Source organism: Zonotrichia albicollis, chromosome 5, assembly GCF_047830755.1.
Source record: "Zonotrichia albicollis isolate bZonAlb1 chromosome 5, bZonAlb1.hap1, whole genome shotgun sequence".
Taxonomy (NCBI): domain Eukaryota; kingdom Metazoa; phylum Chordata; class Aves; order Passeriformes; family Passerellidae; genus Zonotrichia; species Zonotrichia albicollis.
Window position 1 is genome coordinate 25,032,956 of NC_133823.1, and position 22,362 is coordinate 25,055,317.

General features: G+C 41.4%; 1 protein-coding gene across 5 annotated transcripts in view; it reads right to left on the reverse strand.

Moving 5' to 3' along the window:
* NFKB1 (nuclear factor kappa B subunit 1) overlaps positions 1–22,362 on the reverse strand; it is a 58,205-nt gene that overhangs the window by 2,752 nt on the left and 33,091 nt on the right. For 3 of the 5 annotated variants that reach the window (XM_074541098.1, XM_014265394.3, XM_026792010.2), the window contains exons 9-22: positions 21,123–21,227; positions 19,187–19,278; positions 18,487–18,625; positions 15,910–16,032; positions 14,889–14,975; positions 13,820–14,017; positions 10,616–10,757; positions 7,367–7,481; positions 5,191–5,392; positions 3,343–3,512; positions 2,407–2,509; positions 1,416–1,537; positions 515–581; positions 36–208 (exon numbers count right to left, since the gene is read on the reverse strand). In XM_074541098.1, coding sequence (XP_074397199.1) covers positions 36–208; positions 515–581; positions 1,416–1,537; positions 2,407–2,509; positions 3,343–3,512; positions 5,191–5,392; positions 7,367–7,481; positions 10,616–10,757; positions 13,820–14,017; positions 14,889–14,975; positions 15,910–16,032; positions 18,487–18,625; positions 19,187–19,278; positions 21,123–21,227 — 1,838 coding nt within the window. The remainder of the gene's footprint in view (positions 1–35; positions 209–514; positions 582–1,415; positions 1,538–2,406; positions 2,510–3,342; positions 3,513–5,190; positions 5,393–7,366; positions 7,482–10,615; positions 10,758–13,819; positions 14,018–14,888; positions 14,976–15,909; positions 16,033–18,486; positions 18,626–19,186; positions 19,279–21,122; positions 21,228–22,362) is intronic. The other 2 variants (XM_026792011.2, XM_074541097.1) reach the window with 1 other exon arrangement.

Consider the following 22,362-nt stretch of genomic DNA (forward strand, 5'->3'; position numbering starts at 1 on the left):
ATCAATGTTCTTTATAACCTGTTACAGCACATTACCTCATAGTTATCCAGCAGGGTCTTCGATGGGGAAGGGCTCAACCTGAAGGCATTATTAAGTATGCCAAGACCCAGTTTTTGTGCTAGGGTGGACCAGTTTTTGGTTGGATCAGGCAATTCCAATAGTTTGTAAAGCTGCATCTTGGAATTCTCATTCAGCTCTCTCAAGTGTCCTGGGGAACAGAGAAATACGTTAGTTTATAATTTATACAAAACGTGCACCAGTTCGTTTTTAAGCAGAAACAAAGCCAAACTGAGAGTTCAATCCCAGCATTTACAAATGTATTGCTGCAGTACTGCAAATGTATTCCTTGTCCTGGAGACATCTTAAGGGGATCATGCTCATTGTATGAGTGAGGGGGTGGGAGGGCACATCATCTCTCTCAGCAGCTCAGTTACAAGCAGGGCAATGTCTTCTGCCACTACTCTTTCAGTACTCAATTACTAGAGGGATATTGTCAAGTCTTTATAGGTGTTACCTTGTGTGAGTAAGTCCTCCAGAACCTCTGCTGACTCGTAGGGTTTGCCATTTAATATGTCATACACCTAAGAGAATACATTAAAGTCAGTATTTAGAAGAAATGGGGTTAGTGTCCATTAAGTCACAGCAGTCTTGTATAAAATTCCATCTGTAATCAGCATTCTTTTTCTCTCCCAGGCTCAGTATGACTAAGGATACTGTACAAAACCTGTCCTGAACTTTAGGGAGAAATCTTGAGAAGTTAATCTTCCTTTATTTTAAGCTGTGTCATCTGGCAATTATTTCCAAGACACAGAGGAAGTCTTGGCAGTAAATAAATGGCAGTAGCAGAGACTAGGCAAGGAGCAGCTGCCTGCTGCTGCAACCAGTCATTTAAAACAAAGCCTGGGTTAGATTTTCACCTAAGCTTGGTACCACTCCCCAGCTCCAGATGAGCAGAGATGCTGACTGCTTATCCTTTACATTCACACCAAGCCACACGCACAATAATCAGCTCAGTCACTGTTTGGGTAGAACACAGGAGTGCATTTTCCCACCTCACACAGGCTGCAGTTCTGAACAACACTCAGCAAAGAAACCCCTTGGAGAATGGGCCTTCAAACACAAGCTGCCCACACAGGTAAATACTTTCCCACACTGAAGACTCTAGAGCAACTGCTTTCAAGAACTGCCTGGTCATTTCTGTTCAGCAGCCTTAGTTCAGTGGAGCTTTCTTCCAATGCTGTTTCATCAGGGGAGTTTTATGACTGAATTAGCCTAATTTTTGATGGCAAATTCATTGAACTAATTGCAATAATTTTGGATGCAATGAAAGGAGCTGGCTGAGAGAGCTGAACTATCCTTTATAATTAGAAAAAAAAAAACCAACAAAAAGCTAAAAGAGAAAACAGACCACATACCTCACACGTGGCTGCCATATCCAATGGTGTTGTTCCAGGCACAATCCCTTCATCATCATCTTCATCTTTCACATAGTCTAGATCAAACAATGGCTCAAAGTTCTCAATGTGAGGATTGGCACCTGAAAAACAAGGAGGGGGGTGGGAAAAGGGCTTCAAGTTGCTTCTCAATAATATTTAAAATATGTTTTCTATGTACTGAATGGCAAATCAGCGAATTTACTCCAGGTGAATGATACTTTATATTTAGCTAGCAAGTGGCTCTTTTTTCAGTTACATTTAAATGCTGTCACATCTCTGTACAATGCTACTCTCCATTATAAAGAGGGAAAAAAACTAAGCTGAGCCTTAGGGCCCAGAGAAAGAGCTCTGGTTGTATCAACTGACTCCCAGTCCCATGTTGCCTCACACAGCACAGCATGTATGTGATGAAGGGATGGTGTGGTGCTGCTTTTTAGTGTCAGAGAAAGTGAGGGTGTTTTTAAAAGACCAAGCAGGCAGTGGGAGGCTTGGGTTTCTGTTTCAAAGGAGAAAAACTAAGTTTAAGTACAATTGACAAAATGTTCCAGTAAATACTCCAACCTAATTCTTCCCAAGTGACAACAGTAGGAGACACTACAAGCTCATGCTTCAGTGATGGTATTTTTTTTTGGCTTTTTCTTTCTAAAGCAGTCCAACACTTATCCCAGATACATAAAAAGATCTCTTCTCTGCTTCTTCAGCTATAAAAGCTACAAAAGATACTCAAGAAACTTCCCAAAGTCCTCTCCAGAATTTTTTGGACCAACATAGTTTGCCTTTCCAGCCATTAGATGGTGCTGAAGAGTGATTAGTATAGCACCTCAGAGCAGGACTTTCTGAGGAAATTCAGACCTTCTTGATTTAACACCTGACTTCCTCCACATTTAAACAAGTTCATTCTGCTTTGCAGCCTTTTAACTTGAATTGTCACTGTGAAAGAGAAGTCTCCAGCAAAGATATATTTCCATACCTGCTGCTTTGAGAACTGCTGCCAATTTTGTGGAGCCCCTTCCAGCTGCTATGTGAAGTGGAGTTGTCCCATCATATGTTGTGCTGTCCACATCTGCATCACCCTAAGGTTTTGTTGAATGGCAAAAAAGAAAAAAAATCTGTACAATGCAGCTGCAGAGGCTCATGTCAGCATTAACACTGCTACTGTGCAAGTAAGCACCATTCTGTGTCTGGTAGCATAAAAACTCTAACTGTTGCCTGAAAAGAAGGAGTTAGAAAGGAACCACAACTGTCTACATGCATAGAGTGGTAGTGTGCTCCAGTGTTAGAGCAGGAGGCACAGGGTGTAGCTCCAGATAGGTCAGGTAGATAAAAGCCACTCTGCATCCCCTGTAAAACTTCTGCCATCTGCTTGCCCATGGCCTTTGGAGTGGGAGTGGTGTGCAGAGAATCCTGCCCTCCTGCTGCTCATCAGAACAGCCAGGCTGGTGGCACATCCATGCCTGAGCACAGAGGAAAGCTACACAGCCAGCTGGGGTGTGTAGAATTACGATACCAGGATCAAGGTGTTATGATGAGATAAATATTTACAGATTACACAACTACATCTCTCTGCACAACTCTATACCTGTTCTACTTCAGACAGAAGAAGGGATGAACTTGTTCATGGTAACTTCAGTGCCTGCCAGCCTTACTCAGTGCAAATTATACATGGCATATGCAGTCAGGCTAGGGTCACAAACTCTAAATTCTCAACTTGGGCAAAAGCTTCACCAGCAGTGCTGAACAAAACAGTAACATTATCAGTAACTTTGCCACTATACCAGTTCAAGTGATCTGGTCAATAAACAGGACCCTCTCCCCTTACTTCTGTCATTCTGAAGCATTCTGGGATTGTCAACAGCTTTTAAACATGTAATTGGAAAGACCTGGAAGAAAGAAATTCTGCCTTTACCTCAAGCAAAAGGCAGCCTGCCAAGGGGATGTTCTCTTGTTCAACAGCCAAATGCAATGCAGTTCGTCCAGATTTTTGTTCCTGAGCATTGACGTTAACTCCGGCAGCAATCAGCTGTTTGAGGCAGGACATGCTATTTGCCGTCACCACCATGTGAATTGCACTGAGACCTACACAAAACAAAACCCATCCCTCATCTGCATTAATATTGTAAAATTCAGAAATGTCAGAGTAATGAGTTTCAAAGTGAGAAAACTGTAAAATTACCGTAGTTATCTGAGCAGAAGTAACATATTTTGCCTGCTTATACACTAAAAGATGACCGAATCATAGAATTTTTAGGGTTGGAAAGGACTTCAAAGATCATCTAGTTGCACCCCACTCCTGCTGTGGGCAGGGACACCCTCCCCCAGACCAAGCTGCTCAAAGACCCATCCCGGCCTTGAACCTACTTTCAGGAATGAGGCATCCACAACTTCTCTGGGCAACCTGTTCTGGTGTCTCATCATCCTCACAGTTCCATCCTCACAGTGAGGCATTTCTGTCTTAGATCTAATCTAAACCCACCCTCTGTCAGCTTAAAGCCACTTTCCCTTGTGCCATTCCTACGTGTCCTCATAAAACACCTCTCTCCAGCTTTCCTGTAGGTCCCCTTTAGGTACTGGAAGATGCTGTAAGGTCTCCTTGGAGCCTTTTCTTCTCCATTCTCAGCTCTCCCAGCCTGTCTGCAGAGGAGAGGTGTTACAGACCTGTGAACATCTTCATGCCCTCCTCTGGCCCTGCTCCAACAAGCCCATGTCCTTCTTATTTATGTTGGGGGCCCCAGACCCTAAGGGAGTATGCCAGGTGGAGGCTCAGGATGAAGTTAATGGTGTTAATAAATACGTTCTTTGTGCATAAATTGAAACTTGGAGAGTCAAAACCACGGAAGGAGAAAAAAATCAGATTACAAGGTGGAACAAAAGGCAGGAACTACAGAGCTCACCTAGAGCATCTTTTTGCCTCAAGAGAATAGCCTTAAAAAGAAAATCTGCATCTTGGTATCAAACAAGTAGGTACCCCACATTGGCCCCATCTGCCACTGAACATCTCTTCTAGAAAATGGTTTGGAGAGTAACTGGTATATTTTAGTATCGTCCTCCTGTAAGGTCACAGTGACCTGACACCTCAAGAATACCTGCACCAGAAAGATAGTAATAAAGCCGTTTTTAAAAAACCCAACCAACACCCAACCAAAAAAACCTCTCTTCCTGAAGAACTGAACACAGTTTTTTGAATCCACGACAACAATTTTAGGTCAGACATTTTACAATCTATTAGATCAGGAGTACTGGATTGAAGTCCCCTGCGCACTGAAAAATGGAAGAACTGTCTCTTTGTGGTTATTTTACAGGCTCTAATTCTGGATGGTCACCAAGTGCCAGATAGGAAACTCAATACTAGTGCAGAAACTATTTCTAAGGGGATTTCATTCACTGGGCAGGAGGAAACATTTTCTTCCGGGGGGATTTTTTAAAAAAACCAAGGGTGGCATAAGGAACAAGATGAACACAAGTGCTTGAGGTTCTGTGATATTGAAGAGAATGTACAGGGACAAAAATTCAAATCCATGCTGTGTCATGTGACCATTACCAATCTTCCTGTTCTGTATAACCAGAAAACTGACTTGCCTGTGTTCTCTCATCTGTGCCTGCAGGCATATTAAACCCAAGGGCAGCATATGCAAAATGGGGAAAGATGTTATTTTCAGGGTCTGTATCTACCTATGTAGCAGCACAGTGCTGGTAGTAATTGTGGTGTGTTTGTCTAGTAGGGAAGGGTATAACATAAGCCATTATCTTTCCATACCTTCAGCATTGGGGAGGTTGACCATGGGAGATACCTTCTCATGCCTGAGGAGTAGACTCAAAATCTTGTCATCTCCTTCAGTAGCAGCTAAATGTAAGACAGAATTGCCATGGCGATCCAGAAGGCTGACATCTGCTCCAGCCTTCAGCAAGTCTTCCACCACCTTTGCCTGCTTTGTGATTACTGCCAGGTGCAGGGGGGTCTGCAAGTGACAGAAGCAAGCCATAAGAAGATAAAGCTATATCACTTGTACAGAAATCTCTGAAACCCATAAAAGCTCCTAGTGTGAGAGGATTGCACACATATGCAAGATTTTAGTTGGCTTTGGAGTGGTGTAGCTTCTTCTCTACTGAATACTACAAATAGGGTTTCTACGTACTGGAAATAAAAGCTGCCATGCCAATGTCAGCCGCTGGACTTCGGGAGGAACAAAGATGCTGCCTGCTCTATAAGCCAGGGCACTGACCTGGCTATTTGAGCATTGCAGTGCAAGGCACCTGGGAAATGAGATCATCCCTGTGCCCCCCACACACTGCAAGCCTGTTGCTATGGCTGCCCCATCACCAAGTTCATGCCACAGTGGAAGCACACGTGCTTTCCAGGCCCTACTCAAGTCCTTCAGCAATGAACCATGCTTTCATGTTGCTCCTGAATCAGAGATTTGCAGCCATGGGCATAGGAGTTCCTTATGGCTGCACAGAATAGAAGAACATCCTGCAGGCTCTGTGCACTTGTCAAACTGCAGAACAATTGTGCATTTATGCCATCTGTGTTGAACTAACTGATCCCATTTGCACATTCCCCATTTCTGTGCACCTGCAGCCCTGAGCAGTGCTCAGGCTGAGAGGTTTTGGGACCTTCCAGAGGTTGGTTGCATACTGCATTCTTGTCAGTTCTGAGCAGCATCACACTGAACATACATATGCATGTATTTAAACAGTAAGCATTCTAATGAGGTCTGGAAAATAGTAATTCCAATACTAAAATAATTTAAAAATTGAGTAAGATTCCATATGTAGATTACCTTGACAGAGGACTTCAAAAATAAAGACTAATTCCAGCTCTGCACAATAAGCTTGTGTTTGTCAATACATCTGTCAACACATTTGCAATTAATTACTGCATCTGTAAAGTATATGTCAACTCTCAGAATATCTGCAGAGAAGGAAAACTCTAGCCCAGGCCTACATTCTATTCTGTCAATGGCTTAAGGTTTAAGTTGAAGGTAGGGAGAAGAGCTGCAGAGGTTCTGTATTTATCAGGGATCAGGTCAGGGATTTATTTCCAGTGTAGAGCCCAGCTTTGCTTCCTGTTCTGTTAAGCACAGGGCACAGAATGCAATTCAGAATCTTCTGCTTACTTTCAGCAGCCTCCACATTTCAAACTTTCTTTATAAGAATATAAAAATGTGAAGGAAAACAAGTCAAAATAAACCTCCTGGAACTACCTGTACAGAATTAAAACCTGCCTTTACTGTTCACAGCGGAAGCAAATGACACAAGTGTCAGAGTGCTGCTCAATGGCATGCACAATCTCTTTATAAGAGATTCTTTTCCAGGCAAGTTCCCATAGCTCTTTTCAGAACTTGAATTACAATGCAAACAGGCCAGACTATAGCTGAGGAGACAGAACTGTGCCTGCCAGTTGTTTCCCTCCTAGGCTAAAGACAAGAGGATGGGCTTTTCTCAGTTACTGCAGAAATGAAAGGGAAATCTTGGTGCTCACGTGATGGGCACAAATACAGTCTGGGCTGTAGGAATGGCAGAGATTATTATGGCTTCCACACGTGCCTACAGATAACTAATGATGCAGGAACTGACTCATGATCCCAAGTTAAGCAGTGTCAGAAAGGTCAGAGGAGTCCAGAGCTGGCACACTGTAATCCACACCCCTCTGGTTTAGTGACAGAGAAGCCAAATAGTGAAGCCATGAACTGAAGAATTTACTCTTTTTGGCCTGTTCCACAGTTAGCACATGGAGAAACTTCTGTTACCATCAAGAGAATTATGGACTAAACCAGTGACAACATGCTCTCTTTCCTCCACAACCTTTCAGTATATCCTTGTTTCTAAACTTGTTTGCATCAGTCTGATCTCTTCCCACAGATAGCAAGTTGTGCAATTTCTTTTTTACTGGCTAAACAATCAGCAACACTTATACCCCCACAACTGCTCACCTGATAGAGGTCATTTCTCATGTTAATGATGTCATTGTAATTCAAACGGGGCATCACTTCCAAGAGGTTTTTCACCAGCTCAGTATGAAGGTGGATAATTGCTAAATGAAGGACACTGAAACAAAAACAAAAAACAGATTAACAAATTTACACTGTTTTCAAACTTATTACAAAAGTTTCAAGGCTTTGCTGTAGATCTGAATGCATTCTGATATAAACACTTGACTATTAGAGATAATGATTCCAACACTACATATCAAGACCTAAAATGAATCCCAACACTGAAACGAAAAGGTCAGAAGGTAACTGTTTAACCCCTCGATCACCAAAGCAAACTCAGGATGGCTTTTGCTGGCCCTCAGCATTACTTAACTACTAGGCTAATATAAAAAATGTGTGGCACAAAAGAATTATTTCAGAAATCCTCAGATTCTCTGCTGGTTTGCTGTTTTTTTCAAATTTGGAATTATGCAGCAGATAAATACTTTTTACTGTGAAAACCTTCCTGCAGAATTTCCACAAGCCTCTGTGCTACCAAAGCAGATTTTCCCTTACGGGTTTCCCCAGATCTGTGGGTTTTTCTTCATTTTATTTTCAAACAGAAAAATGACTAAGGACTCAGGCCCAGTGACTAACAACCACAGGATTTGCAACAGTGGCCAGAGGCATCATGCCAAATAAGCACCTGTTTTGAGACACGAGTGACTGCACAGCAAGTCACTTCTACTGGGTTAATGCAATGGCCCTTCCTGTGCTCTTCTCCAGAGGCAGGTCCCTCACTGCCAGTGGGGGCTGGACGTGCTACACGGCACCAGGAAAAGGCAGGTTATCAATCCGTGACTCCTGGCCCACACAGCTCCATTTGCCTTGCTACCTTAGGACTTCATTTGAAAATCATGCCCTTTGTTTTGGAACATACCCTGCCAAGCCCTTCATTGGCACACCTTCTAGACTCATCTTTGAGCAAGCTGCTGCTGACACAAAATATCAGCACAGGACATGTGGTGTGTCTGTTACGCCACTCCAGAAACACCTGAACTGTCTCAGATTTACACTTTTGTCAGAAAAATAAAAAGGAAGTTCCATGACATTCAGGGCAAGGAGTCATCCAGAAATTGAGACAGAACAGTCAAAACCAGAAGATATTTTTTAAAATAAGAAAAGAAATTTAAATTTTTCCTTTAAAACAGGAAAAGAAATTTACAAACCAAACTTATCCTTAAAGGGCATTTCTTGTTGATTCTATATACTGCTGCTGGAAGTATCACGCACCTTCCCTCCTTCAGCTCCCCTGTGATCTACAAACAGTCTCACCATTACTGGAAAAGTGCTGTTCCTCTGCTCTGACAGATGCTTTTCACCCTGCTCTGAATCATGCTGACATTTTATTTCCAAATCTCCAAACACATTTGTTCTTCCACTTTTGTTCTCATTTCAGCAGCAAGTATTTTAATTTTACCCTACCATTATACATGATGCTGCTGACTAGACCACAAAAGGTCAGTTCCATTTCTTAAACATTCCTGCATGAAAAGATGCATTTGAGCACCGCTGTAGAGCCATCAGATATCTACAGAGCAATGGTACTGGTATAAGTACAGTCACGGCCAGTGTCACTGAGTGTCCACTGTAAATATACACTAATCACAGATTTCTGGGTTCTGTCTCAAGGCCATAAATTGTTGACAGCCAAGTTTTCTAAAAGGCTTAATCAAAAACTTTCTAGTTGCCATATAATTTTAATTATTAAAGTGTAAACCAGGGCAATTTATTAATTAATTTTGACCTTTTTCTTCTCCCCCAAGAGAGCTGGAAGACAATCACCAAAGCTTTGCTTTATCAAAAAATTGTGAAGTAATACAGATATGTACTATGCTCACAGAATAAATCCATCTCAGGAGAAAGGCAATGTGAACTTGAGCCTCACATACTTGCAGGTATTTCTTGATTCAGCAAGAAAACAACTATTTATTATAATTCTAAAAAGTATTTTAACTTAGTTAAAATGCCCTGCAAGTCCAAATTGGAGGAGCACCTTTTTGGTATTTAAATGCAGGCCCTACTTGCTCAATACTCCTCTAAGTCCCCCCTTTTTTTTCTTAAACACAGAAGCTGTACTGTCCATAGCACTTGTAGATTTTGTTGCTAGGTCCCACCTCCTTCATGTTCCTGCTTATCTCAAAGCAGACATTAGGTTTCCAGTTGGAAAGCAAAGCTTGTAAAGTAGCTCTCTCTGATTGTGCAGTCCTCTTTCTGTAATCTGAAGCCTATTTTCACTGAAAATGGAGTGAAAGTTGTAGCCTTTCTCAGAGTAATTGAACAGTGGGATACAGGTCTCAGTCACTTGAGATCTTCCTTCCAGCTAGACACCTTGAGGCTTAGCTGGCTTCTAAAAGTGATGAAAACACTACAATTTAAGGACATGTAGGTGATTGCACACGGCCTGCCAGCTAAAAAGTAAGGACGTGATAGTGTCACTTGCTTATGCAAGAGATTATCTTTGCATTTGTTCAGAGCCCTTTTGCTGAATTTTGTTTTAAATAACTACCGATCATTAGTTCCTCACAGTACTTCACTCTGAATTCTACAGAACCTGCATGGCTGTTAAGTAACAAAGCGGATTTCCACTCCAGTTCACCTTATTAAAAGACTGATCTGCAAAAATTAGCAGCTGAGTGCCACAAGCATCTGTGCAATCCCTTGGAAGACAACAGTACAGTACAGACATAAGCAAGAGCAAAATAATGTCCTCTGGAAAGAACTTGATGTCAGCAGGAGAAATGCAATATGGACCCTCCAGGTATTGTTTCTCCTGGTGCATCTCTTACTTAAAGCATCCTATGAAGACTTAGGGACTTGCATGGAATAAAAAGCAGGGCCCTCTCCTTCAGCACCAAGCTGAGGATCCCCATACACTGTGTATCATGATGCAAGCACAGCAATTCATGCTCAGTCAAGATTTTAAGTAAAAAAGGGCAAAGAAACTCAAAGTCACAGCATGCTCAACATACCCTCAATGACCAGATTATTTTCTGACAGGTACTGGATCAATGACATTTATGGTGTACATGACTTCTTTGCAAATGAAAGGAAAGTGTCTAAATCACAGCTGTACCTCTCCCAAAGAGCAGAAAGGGGAAATGGTGCCATCAGTGATTGGCACCCATGAGGGACAGAACAAATTGACAGCACCATTCTGCCCCCAAACCCATTGGTTTCAACCCAGCAAGTGCAGTGGGGTCAACTCACTTGTCCCCATTGTCATCCTGGACAGCGGTGAGATGGCGCTGAGCCGCCAGCAGCATCTTCACGTCTCCGGTTACGGCGTAATCGAAGAGAGCATTGCAATGGCGCCTGGCAAGCTGCAGGGCCTTCTCCAGGAACAGGGCATCTGCAACACAAAGTTTCCTCGTCATCAGCTCACTTCTTTTCCTTGGAACACCACCTACTTTTGACAGGCACTTGTGCTGTCACAGAAATACAGCACCAGGCATTATTCACTGCTTCACTGAGATGGTTGCTAATTACTTCTGAGAGGTAAGGACAGAGAGAACAAATGCCTAGGAAGCAAAACTAGGTGCATGCTGAACATTCAGGCAGCAGGAACCCTGAGAACAGTCAAATCTGGAAGCTCCCTCTGGTTTGACTGGCACTGAAATTAACAGCACTGATGTGCAGTTGTGTGAAATGAGACAAAAGGAGCAGAAATTGGATCTGGAACTTGCAGGTCTGAGTCATTTTTCCTTGAGGAACCTGAGGCACGGGAAGCCTAAGTGACCCATCAAACAATGCAGAGAAGCTCAGAGAAAAGCTGAATAAATGCATGGAATAAATGCAGGGCTTTGCACTCCTTCTCCAACTCAAATCATGCAGTCTAGCCTGCACAGCAGCAACACAGAGAGTGTGTTCTTCTGTTTAAAACATTTCACTTTTTTGCAATGGTTAGTACTTGTTTCCTGATTTTAGAATTATAAAATGGACAGCCCACTGCGATTTCAAAAAGCAGAAGCTGTCATGGTGGGGAGGCAGAAGGGAGAAATGGGAGAAAAGAAACTCATTTGCGGATAAAAGTAACTCTAGCTGCTCTGTCAATACTTCTGTGGTTCTGTATCAGCAAGAAACTAGTGAAAATGAAACAGATGAGCTTGACTACAGCGTCATTCTGAGAGACAGTATCATCTGAAACCAGCCAGTATTTTAAACAGTTTCATGTTTCCATAAAACCTTGTAAGGCTGGGAATTACAAAGTGCAAACAAGTACAACAGACTGTGTCATTTAAAGCACACATGGGGAGACAATAGCCAGGATTTCCAGCTACACAAAACCAGGCATTTAACCGGGTCAGAAGTGTGTCCCTGATGAACAGGAACTCATCACTGCTGTAAGGCACAGACTTACTCAGCTATCCATGGAGCTTATTGTTCTGGCCAGTACATCCCTGTGGCTGCTGCACTATGTGCTTGGGCTGATGGATTTATATTTGCTATTTACCTCTTAACACTAAATGTATTATATTCAGGATACATATTCAGGTTAAAGGGTGTTAAGCAGTTCAGTCTTTTCTCATTATACGTATTTTCAAAGATCAAAGAACTGCATGTTCAAATTTCCTGGTTTTCCATATTAAATACATAGGAAAGATAGCCTTCAAAATATTATATGTATCTTTTAGTCTAATAACCAAATGATCTAGCCTGCAGTAGCTATTTTATGGAGCCTGTTCTTCTGCACCAATTCTTTGTATAATCTGGAGCTAGAAATTGCGTCCTTTCATTCCATTACAATGGATTAAAAAAAAAGGTCAGCTTCCTGCCTACAATCTCAATTGTTTGGAAAACAAGTAAACAATTCAGCTCCCTCATGACAGCTAAATGTACATTGCTGCTACTTCTTATCAGCACAAGATTTTCATCTCTGAACCAGTCATGGGATTTATCACAACCAAAACTACAAACAGCAGGTTGCTTCAGCACCATCTGTTCTCAGACCACAAGAAGCTCCACCTTGGAGGTGTTTACAACTACAGCCCACCTCCTGTGCCACTCTGGATTCTCAAGGCACACGTTTCTGGTGCTCTTAATAGCAAGTGTCAGACAGGGCTGACACACACAAGGTAATGTGCTCCCTCCCTGATCCAGGGAATAACAAAAGTGGTCTAGATCATGTTGCACTTGGTAAAAACCAGAACCAAGAAATTCCTTTGTGCTCAATTCTTACCAATACCATGTCTCTCTAGTCCAACTACTATTTTTTTTTTGATGCTAAGCATAATTACTCAAATCCTTCAAAAAATGTCCATCAACTGTTCCAAAAAAAAAAACCAAAGCAATCCAGGAAATGCACATCTTGCTGTCTGGGAAAGGGTGATTTGCAGTCTTTATAATTTTTAGAACTCTGCTGCTAAACCAGTTCTGATGACTACCCTTCCCTTCCTCCTCCTTTTGTTTTGTTGCCTGAAATAAAAAGACAAAACCCCTTACAACAGTATTAAAATGGTAAGATAAAAAAGCAGTTCTTTATTAGAAGCTTCCAGGTGTGTCCATAGTTATGGGCTATGGGCACACCCAGGAACAGATTTCTACAGTTTTTGTAAGTTTAACAAATTATCCTATGTAACAAACATTGTCCAATTAGGAGAGCAGTTGGTTAGGAAGTTTTTCCCCTAGGTATTGCACCAGTGGCGTTGGTCCAGGGCTTCTTTGCCCCACTTCTTTTATGTCTTCTAAGATTTTGATTGGAAAACAAAATGTTCTTTCTGTAGGCTCTCTACTCGAAAATAAGACTAAACAGTATTTCAGAAGTGTGTTAGAAGGTTAGCTTATTCCTCTACAATCTAAAAGAAAGGGTAGGAAAAATACCAGGAACTGTAAAACCACATATTAATGGTCTACAAAGCTACAAATATATGAAAAATACATAAAGAGCAAAAATTTTTAGGCATTACTTTGATGTATAACACTTTGCTACTGTTATTTCACTGTGTACTTGCCAAATGTAAACAGGTACCTTTACATTTTAAATTCAAACCAGTAATGCTACTTTGCACACAGTTCAACAGTGTTGCAGGGAAGACCTGCAAGTCGCTAACATCCATTAACTCATCCATTAAAGTCTCTCAAATATCAAAAGCCAAATATCAACTGCTGAGTTACATTCCCTGTGCCTTCACTGCTTGCAGCTTCCTTGCTCACACAAGTTTATTCAAAGGCAGTGTTAACATGTCCAGCAGGCAAAGCTGTCTCATCTCCTTGCATGACAAGCAGAAACTCAAGTGTCCAGTGGCAGTAGAAAGGTGGAAGGTTATCTACAGAACTAGGTATAGGGATAGACCTTAGATCTTGGGCAATTTTCATGTTCTGAGAACAGACATTTTTGGAGTTTCCAAACCTTTAATGCTTGCTTTGCAGTACTGCAGTTTGATTTACTCTAAACAGATTTATTTGCTCACTTACCCTGCCACCTGCAATCTGCTTCGCTCACTTCAGTCTTACAGGAAAAACCAGAATCCTCCTTTTTCTCATGAACAGCAGATGTTCTGCACTCACTGCTCTCCACAGCTTCCATCTTCACATCACATTTCATGCCCCATTGGTCATTTTGTTTATCACAGCTCTTTCTGTCTTGTTCAGCTGTGTAATTTGATAGACCTTCTAATAAAAAGTAGAATAATTAATTTTCAGTACCATTGCTTTTTTAATACAAATGATAAAACTCAACTAGACAAAACCAAACCCTGAAAAATGAATACAAAAATTTACTTCAATCTTCACTTTACTTCAATCTAAAACTTATCACTAAACTCATGAATAATGATATTCCAGATGCCAACACACATGGACAGACACAGTGATGTGACTGCCCTAAAGTGATGTTAAGTCTTTGACAGCCTCTACTTTAGAAACAAACTTTTATATATTACAACAGATTTACCATTCTTTTCATGGTACAAGATTGTGAGTACTGAAGTGCTCACACAAAATCCAGTGGAATTATTCAGACATATTTTTTCTTTTTAACAGCAAATTCATACCCGAGACTCTGGAAGTATCTACAGAGTAATCAACACGTACATCTGAAATTACCTTCCTATTTTAGGGAGCCAAGAGTATCCTTATTATTAACTTAATCTTTTCTATTGATTTTTCTGGGCTACAAGGTAGTACCAGACTGTGGCAACACAGGAAGATACATTTTCTGTGGTCTAGTCCTTGGTCATTTGTAATTAGCACATTCAAGCAAGCAAGAGGGCTGCTGCTTGAAACAATACCCTGAATACAGAAGCACGTGGAGGGGTTTTGGTCACTGCTTCTCAGGACTGCAGACTAAAAAGAAACTACACTTGCAGAGGAAAAAAGAGAAGCAGGGCAGTGTAAGCTACAGAAACCCCTCTGTCAGAGGTTTGAGAAGAGGCCCTCTCCAGCACACTTTGCTAGACCTGCCTGACACTTTGGATTATACTGTAGAAAAAAATACAAGTCAAACTCAATTCGACTGTTGGAAAAAAGACATTTATGCTGTTACCATGTTTCATGCCAGCACTGGACTTTGTTGCACCAGGGAAATGCATCCCTCCAAAAGCAGAGTATCCATATGAAGGAAAACTGAACCCTAGAGAATGGAGAAAGATTAAGAATCAATAGAATTACATCCTAAAAATGATTACATCCATCAAAAAGAACAATGAACCTAAAGAACTGAATTTTTGTTTTCTTTGCACCTTCTGCTTTATTCCATCCAATTAATTTTCCAGGCTGAAGATGAGCTTTCCCCTACCCCTTCAAAAATCCAAAGAAATTCTATGTGGTTGGCTAGTGACACTGTCTACCCCAACAACCACAACACCAGACAAATGTAGTATCGCTATGTCTCTCCTCTGAAACGCAACTGAGACATCACAAGCTGCCTCTGTGCTTTTGAATCTTTGTGATTACAACACATTTGTATTCTGGTGTTATGCTACACATGTGCTGCCAGCAACACATGCAGCAATTTGAAAACTGCTGCTCTATTTCTTGCTCTAAAAAAAGGGTTGTGGTTCAGGTGACATTTGCTGACCTATAGGTTTTTAATGCTCAGCTGCAAGAACTAAAGCAATGCTCTCACGATCCTGCATATCAGATATACTCTGACTTCAACAGATAGAGCACAGTAGAAAATTTACTAAAGAGCATCTCCAATTTTTTAACAGTTTTTTGCACTGAGTTAATGTGCCAAATTCCAATTGAGGTCCAAGAAACAGTTCAAAACCTGTTTAGACACCCACAATAATATTGAACTGAGCTGTGTCATGAATTTCAGCACCTCCAAGGCTCTAGGATGCAACAAAGCTCCCAAAGTGGGAAGGCAAACAGCATGATGAAGTGTTTAGAATAAGGAGATGCTTGACTGAATTGAGTAACAGTAAACACAATAAAGGCAACAGAGTCAGGTCTAATATGCCCAGGAGACAAAATCCTCTTTACATCTTAAAAATCAGCATAAACATCTGTCCTGCTCTCAAAGTAGAGCCCTTTTCCCTCTTTGCCCAAAACTGCTGCCTTACCAGAGCCAGCACCACCACCTGCCCCTCCATACATGCCACCACCTCCAGTGCCACTGCCCCCACCATAGCCATCGGAGAAGTTGGGCATGAGCTTCTGCCGTTTCCTTTGCACTTCTTCTTTATCTGGGATGGAAGGAACAGAGAGAACAGGGAGTCAGTCCTGCTGGTGGCAGGCACAGCACACACAGGGTGTGCATACAGAAAGCATCACTACAGTTACAGTTACAGTTAATAACACAGAGTGTGGCAGAAGAGTCAACCTTCCTCAAGCTCCAAATAGCAGAAAATCTTAGTACATACTGGAGCAGAGAGAATTCTTCTGAGAACAAGCCAGTGCCAAGTCCACAGTCAGACCAGCAGCACAGCTTGGGCCTGGCTTGGTCTCTTCAGCCATGTCACTGCCTTGTGCTCAGACTCGGGGGACACAAATGGGGATGTCTTGAGGGGCTCAGAGCTTCCCTCAAAAGTGTCTCATGTACTGAGAGCCCTGGAGATCAGTGGCCCCAAAATTCTTCAGTGTCTAAGCCAAGTCATGAATCAGCAAGTGCTCCAAACACCAAATTTGTTGAAGAAAATTTGCCTTTGGGGAATACAAGCACAGGCTCTTCTTCCAAGCAAATCTGCTTCAGAAATGGAGCCTTATCAGAGGATCACAAGGCACTTTTGAGTTTCAACAGTGCAGAGTACCTGCAGTGCCTTTTCAACTTTTGTTTAAGGGATGGCAAGAAATGGTGAAAACTCTGCTTGCTTGAAATGATTTACTTAAAATACCGTAACAGCCACTAGAACAAAGACAACTTATTTTCAGGCAGGGACATATTACTGTCAAACCATGCTGAGTAGCAGGAGAAAAGAAAAGCCTAAACTTATTTTATAGTGTAAGTACAAAATAAGACTTAGTACCTCTGGAAAACAAACCACAAAGTTTAAAAGGACTATCCCAGTGACTGGGGAAAGTGAAAATGTCATGACAAGATCTACAAAAATAGGGATACAAACATTACATGGGTTAAAATCCAGTAGAAATGTTGAGAAAAGAACAAAATATCATTTGCTCATTAAACCATCTAGTAGTTTTCAACAGCCATATGACAAAAAGAAATTTCATGCACAGTTATGGCATGAAATGCATTACATCAGTCAGTGCATCAGATGAGACAGCCGAATACATGAGCCAGTACACTGACAAAGCCACGTGCATTGTTTCCAGGTACACATGATGTGTAAGTATGTATGCATGCACACATCAGGCATACTCACACTGACGGGAAGAGAAAACCCTAGAGAGCAATCTAGTCAGAGAAACACAAAAAAATCCACATACATGGGTCTAAGTTTGTGGGAACATTTGCAACAAGGGTTATATAAATGGTTCCTAAATGGTAATTTCTTGATGAGGTTGTATAGGGGATCTGAAAATGCACATCATGTTGAATTAATTTTACTCAATTAAGAGGCACATAAAAAGAGGTTTGCTTCAAATCTAGCAATTTTGCTCTGCAGTTGAACACTTCACTTCCCTTAACACTTGTGCAAGAGGTTCCTGAAATCATTACCAAGAAGAAATCCTCTGGCAACTCTGGAAGCTTCTGTGAATTCATGCTTTGTGCTACTTTATTGTGCGAGTTGTGAAGTAGACTCACTTGGACCACCACTACGCCCTCCTCAGCTGTCCTGAGTCTCTCACCACTAATGCACATTTATTTTAGACACTCTGACAGGGAATTTATTTCAACACAACTCTACTTTAGGCACAGAAAACATTCAAGGTTAGAATTCAGTAGTGTAACCTGCAGGCAGGTAAACTCCTAAGCAGAAAGATAATACAATGAAACACCAATTATGACTTAGGGCATTTCCGTATCATCAACATTATTGGTATTTAAAAGCTTGACTGCCAATGTCATTCCCATCAAACATTTGAAATGCAGACTTCAAAGGGCACAGATCTACTGATTAAACTTCTTTTCACTACTAATTTAGGAAGCAGATCCAATACCAATTCTTCTACTTCTTCTAAGCAACTAAAATTTTAAACAAGAGATTGAAACAGCATTTTTCCTGCTTGCACAAGAAATGTCTTGGGCTTACTAAACTAGTACAGGCAATTGGACAATACAGAAACATCAGTGACATTGGCATGATGGTAAAGGGTGAGAACTGCAAAATATGTGCCTTTTCTACCAGGCACCAAACAGGTTGTGGTTTCAGGTTTCATCTGAGAGTACTGACAGTAAAATCTCTTCAGGTATTATTTGGCAGAAACTCAGAGGAAGAGTGCCATCTACTGTATGGACAGGCATGAGTGCATATAGGGAACCTGCAAGGAACAAGCCTCACTCGGAAAATATGCACGGATTTACTGCCTACCAGTCCTGCACCACCACCTACAAAACACATTATAAACCTACCACACTGCATATTGACTCTGTCCAAAACAAGGAGGCAAATACATTTTCTAAAAATAACAGCTAAAACCAAAAATTCCTCACCCAACCAGTTCTATCTTATTAAAAGCATTCCTAGGGACCCTACAATCTGTAGAACCCAATCTGTAGAACGGGTTTAATGAGTTACCTTTGATTTCTGGATAGTAGAGAAAAGGCTTTGGTTCGCTTGTTTCTAGATCAGATTTCCTACGCAGTTGTACAAATACAGATGCTGGCTTTGTGATATTGACATCTCGGTATTTGGGTGTTTTGAACACAATAGCAAACTGTGAAGGAAACAAAGACAAGCATATTTGTCACACAGCATGGCTTTTGACAACTTGGCTTTTGCATTTGCACTATTTTGAAGGCGTTGGTTTAGGGCTCAGGAGGCAAAAGCTCAGAGCAAAGGGCTGTTACAACAATAAACTTCCATTTTAGCTTTCAGTTTCACTTCTGAGATTGACTCCTAAAGCCTTTTGGGAAAGACAGAACTGCCATGCTAAGTGCTAACACATCCCATATGTCAGTACTGAACTGTTTGTCCCCTCATCCTTTAGCATCTCTTCTGTGGCTTTCTCAGGGTGTTCACAGGAGCTCTCAGAGCTGTTTATATGTCCTATCCCATTTTACAGGGGGTGCATGTTAAAGCAATGGGCCTTTCTCCTAATATCCTTGCACTATAGTCTTAGTCATCTTACAGATGTCTTTGTGTTAGAAAGCAATGACTCAAAGAGGAGGTCAGTATGGGATACAGAAGCTTTTACATAATTTACAAACTATAATATAATCTTATCTTACAGAGTGGGGGAGAATCATTAACAAAGGACAAATGCTCTGTTACTTACCTGTCTATGTACATCTGTAGGAGAGAAATCTCCAAAGCCTTCCCACATACCACCATTCTCATCCTCTTCATAGAAACGTATCTGAATATCATCTGCAGAGAATGAAAGTAACACTCTGGGATGTTTGTGCATTTGTTTAACCTTTGGCTATGGTTATTTCAGATAAGTATCAACGTGGTTACTTCTTGGATGAAAATACTACACAATACATCAATTATCTTTATCTGTTTTATGAAAACAGCAGAAAAAACATTTTTTACATCAAATTTACATCAGCCTAATCCTAATGACTTCACTCTAGTTGCTATTTACTGAGCTGTAAAAAGAGAACTAGGTTCACATCATCTTCCTATTCTAGGGTTATAAAACATTCCAGAGGAGCCTTATTTGGAACAAACATGTAAGGAGGGGAGAACTTGAAGCATGAAATGTAGAAACTACCCTCTCTCCTCCAACAGTTTCAGTTCAAAAAACTGCAGCAAAACCTGAAGTGCCACAGTTCAAGTTCCGCTTGCTGCTGGCAGAGTGCCACGGTGGAGCTGCAGCTCAGAGACTGGGGAGGTGTGAGCCAGCAGCGTGGCAGCAGGGATCCTTCACCCTCCAACAGCACAGGCCAGAAACATGGCATTTGGCTTCTGCTCCTCTGAACAACTCTTCTTTCATTCTCTTTCTATTTATTTATTTATTTATGTTTTTAGGAAAAGCATCTCACCAGGAAATTCCTTCCACAGCACTCCCACAAGAAAAAGCTAGAAAAAGCCTATTGTCTCTTAGGGTGCCTGATGCAGGACAGGCTTCTGCAGCAGACAGACTGCTTCCCCTGCAGGTGCCCCACCTGCTAGTCTCAAGACTGTGAAGCACCACTTCCAGTCCTGCTGTCCTGCATGCTCAAGTTCCTTCAGGCAGGAGGTTTCTGCAGGCAGTGAGGTCAGGGGAAACCCCAGTCTGGTTGAGGGGAAGCCCCACCTCAGGGCTTCCACTGAGTCAGATATTTATTTATTTATTTAGCGCGTAAGAGTTGCGTTTTATCTCAGTCCTCCTGATGGCAGAGGGTAGATGCACTATTAAAGGAAAATAGTTCTTTCAAAGTCCCTAAAAGCCCCCAAAGTTTTCCCTCTTCCCTAAATGGTAGAAGGGCATTTAGAAGAAAGAGAGATGGAAAACGACAGCTTGCACCAATGCAAAATGTCACAGTGGTTTTAACAACATGAGCAGGGACTGTTTCCAAGTAGATGAGAACAGGGCACCCACTCTACCACGTAATCTACACCAGGGTGTCCCAAGTACTACTTCTAGCTGAAAAATACAAAGGATCTCCCTCACTCCCACATTTTTTCTTTTTTACTTAGCCCAAATATAACAAACCACATTTAACCATTATCCTCCAATAAAAACCAAAGTGTCCTAATCCACACTGCTGCATTCTCACAGTCTCACATGAGCAGAGACTGAAAATGAACCTGTCAGAAGTATCTGTTTACACTGAGTAACCTCTACCATAAGTGTATACATAAAAATGAAGTTATTAGTAGCAGTACTGAACACATTCAGCTCCCATCCATGAGAATACTCATACTTACTCTTAACAATCAGGAACTTAATAATAAATCAGGACCTTTAGAATAATTCAGAGCAGGTGTGAGTTAATGGAGTCAAACATCACCCAGCACCCACCACCCCTCAAAATTCCAGAACATATGCAAGGGCAGAAACTTGAGAAGAACAAAGATGATCATCAAGAAAAACTGAATTTGCTTTGCAATAGACTTTTTTGATTTATTAAATCTCTGGACTGTTGCATTGACTTCCAGAAAGGCTGAGTGCTTACAAATCCTGCTGCACTATTGGAATAGGACAACACTAAAGAGAGCACAGGAGGCTTTAGTGTACTCCAGATGAACACCCTGGCGTGCCTCACAATACTCATGACTCTTACCTTTCTGAACCTTGTCACAGAGCAGGTAAATCTCTTCCCCTCCTGTCACACACCCTGCTGTTCTGTCCATTCTTACAATTTTTAGGTTGGAGGCATTGGGAGCTTCTATTGAAAGGGAAGATGAAAAAAACCTGCTTACTTTTGTTACAGATTTAGACTTCAAAAAACACAACCAAGCACAACACACAGAATGCAATAGAAAAACAAGCTTCCAATACAACCTACCTGAATTTGTCTGTGTTTTTTTAAATATGAATAAATCAAGGGCTTTCCATATGAAAGACAATCCCGTATCTCCTAAGCTTTGACTGAACTGTGAACTACAAAATAAGGTCCCAGCCACTGCAGCACAATTACTGCACTAGCAAGGTAACCCAGCAGTGACCTGCATCCAGCACCCTGCAGTAGTACTCATTTTCTGACAGCAGGGCCGTTCAAGAGAATGCAACTTTTTCCTCCCTGCTTTCTGACAGAGTGACACTCCTGAGAGCTGCTTCTTGCTATCTGCAGTGCTTTGCTTGACACTGTGGCTTACTCGAAAGCATGCCAGTTTTGGCCAGTGTACTGCACAGTGATAAAAAAGCCCACCTCCCCAGATCCTAGTAGAGGCATCTACAGACAACTATTGGTCCTCAAGACAGAAATATCATCTGATAATGAAAGCAGTTGTGACAGGCAAGTTATGCTACCACAGGTTCTTGTCTGTTCTGTGAAGACTTGAATGGTGCCAATAAAGTATCCAAAAAAAAACCCCAAACAAAACCCAAAAAGATCTCCTGAAATTAGCAATCAAGAATTCACCTTGGGAGATCAGAAACTAGTAACTGACATCTGTGGGGCAACTTACAATAGCAGAAACATGCATACAAAATGTCACCTTTGTTTGTCTCCTTAGTTTAGGACAAGATTTTTGACCTACATTGCCCAATTAACAGCAAGGCACAGACTATAGCAGAAGAGTTGCATTTAGTACACTTTGATCTAGACTTTGTCCTTAAAAAGCAATAATATAGATATGACTGATGCACAAAGGAAAAAAAAGGTACTTTTCCTGAGTCATTACAGAATTACTATCAAGAACATGGGATGCCACAGCCTCAGGAAGGAAAATTCAGGCAGCAGAAAGGGTTCAATTAAGATGAGTCACTATAATTTAACAGCATAGGGGAAAACATGAAGTGAAAAAATTCTCTTAGAAAAAAGACAAATAAAGGAATGCTCTAAAAATACTGATAGATCT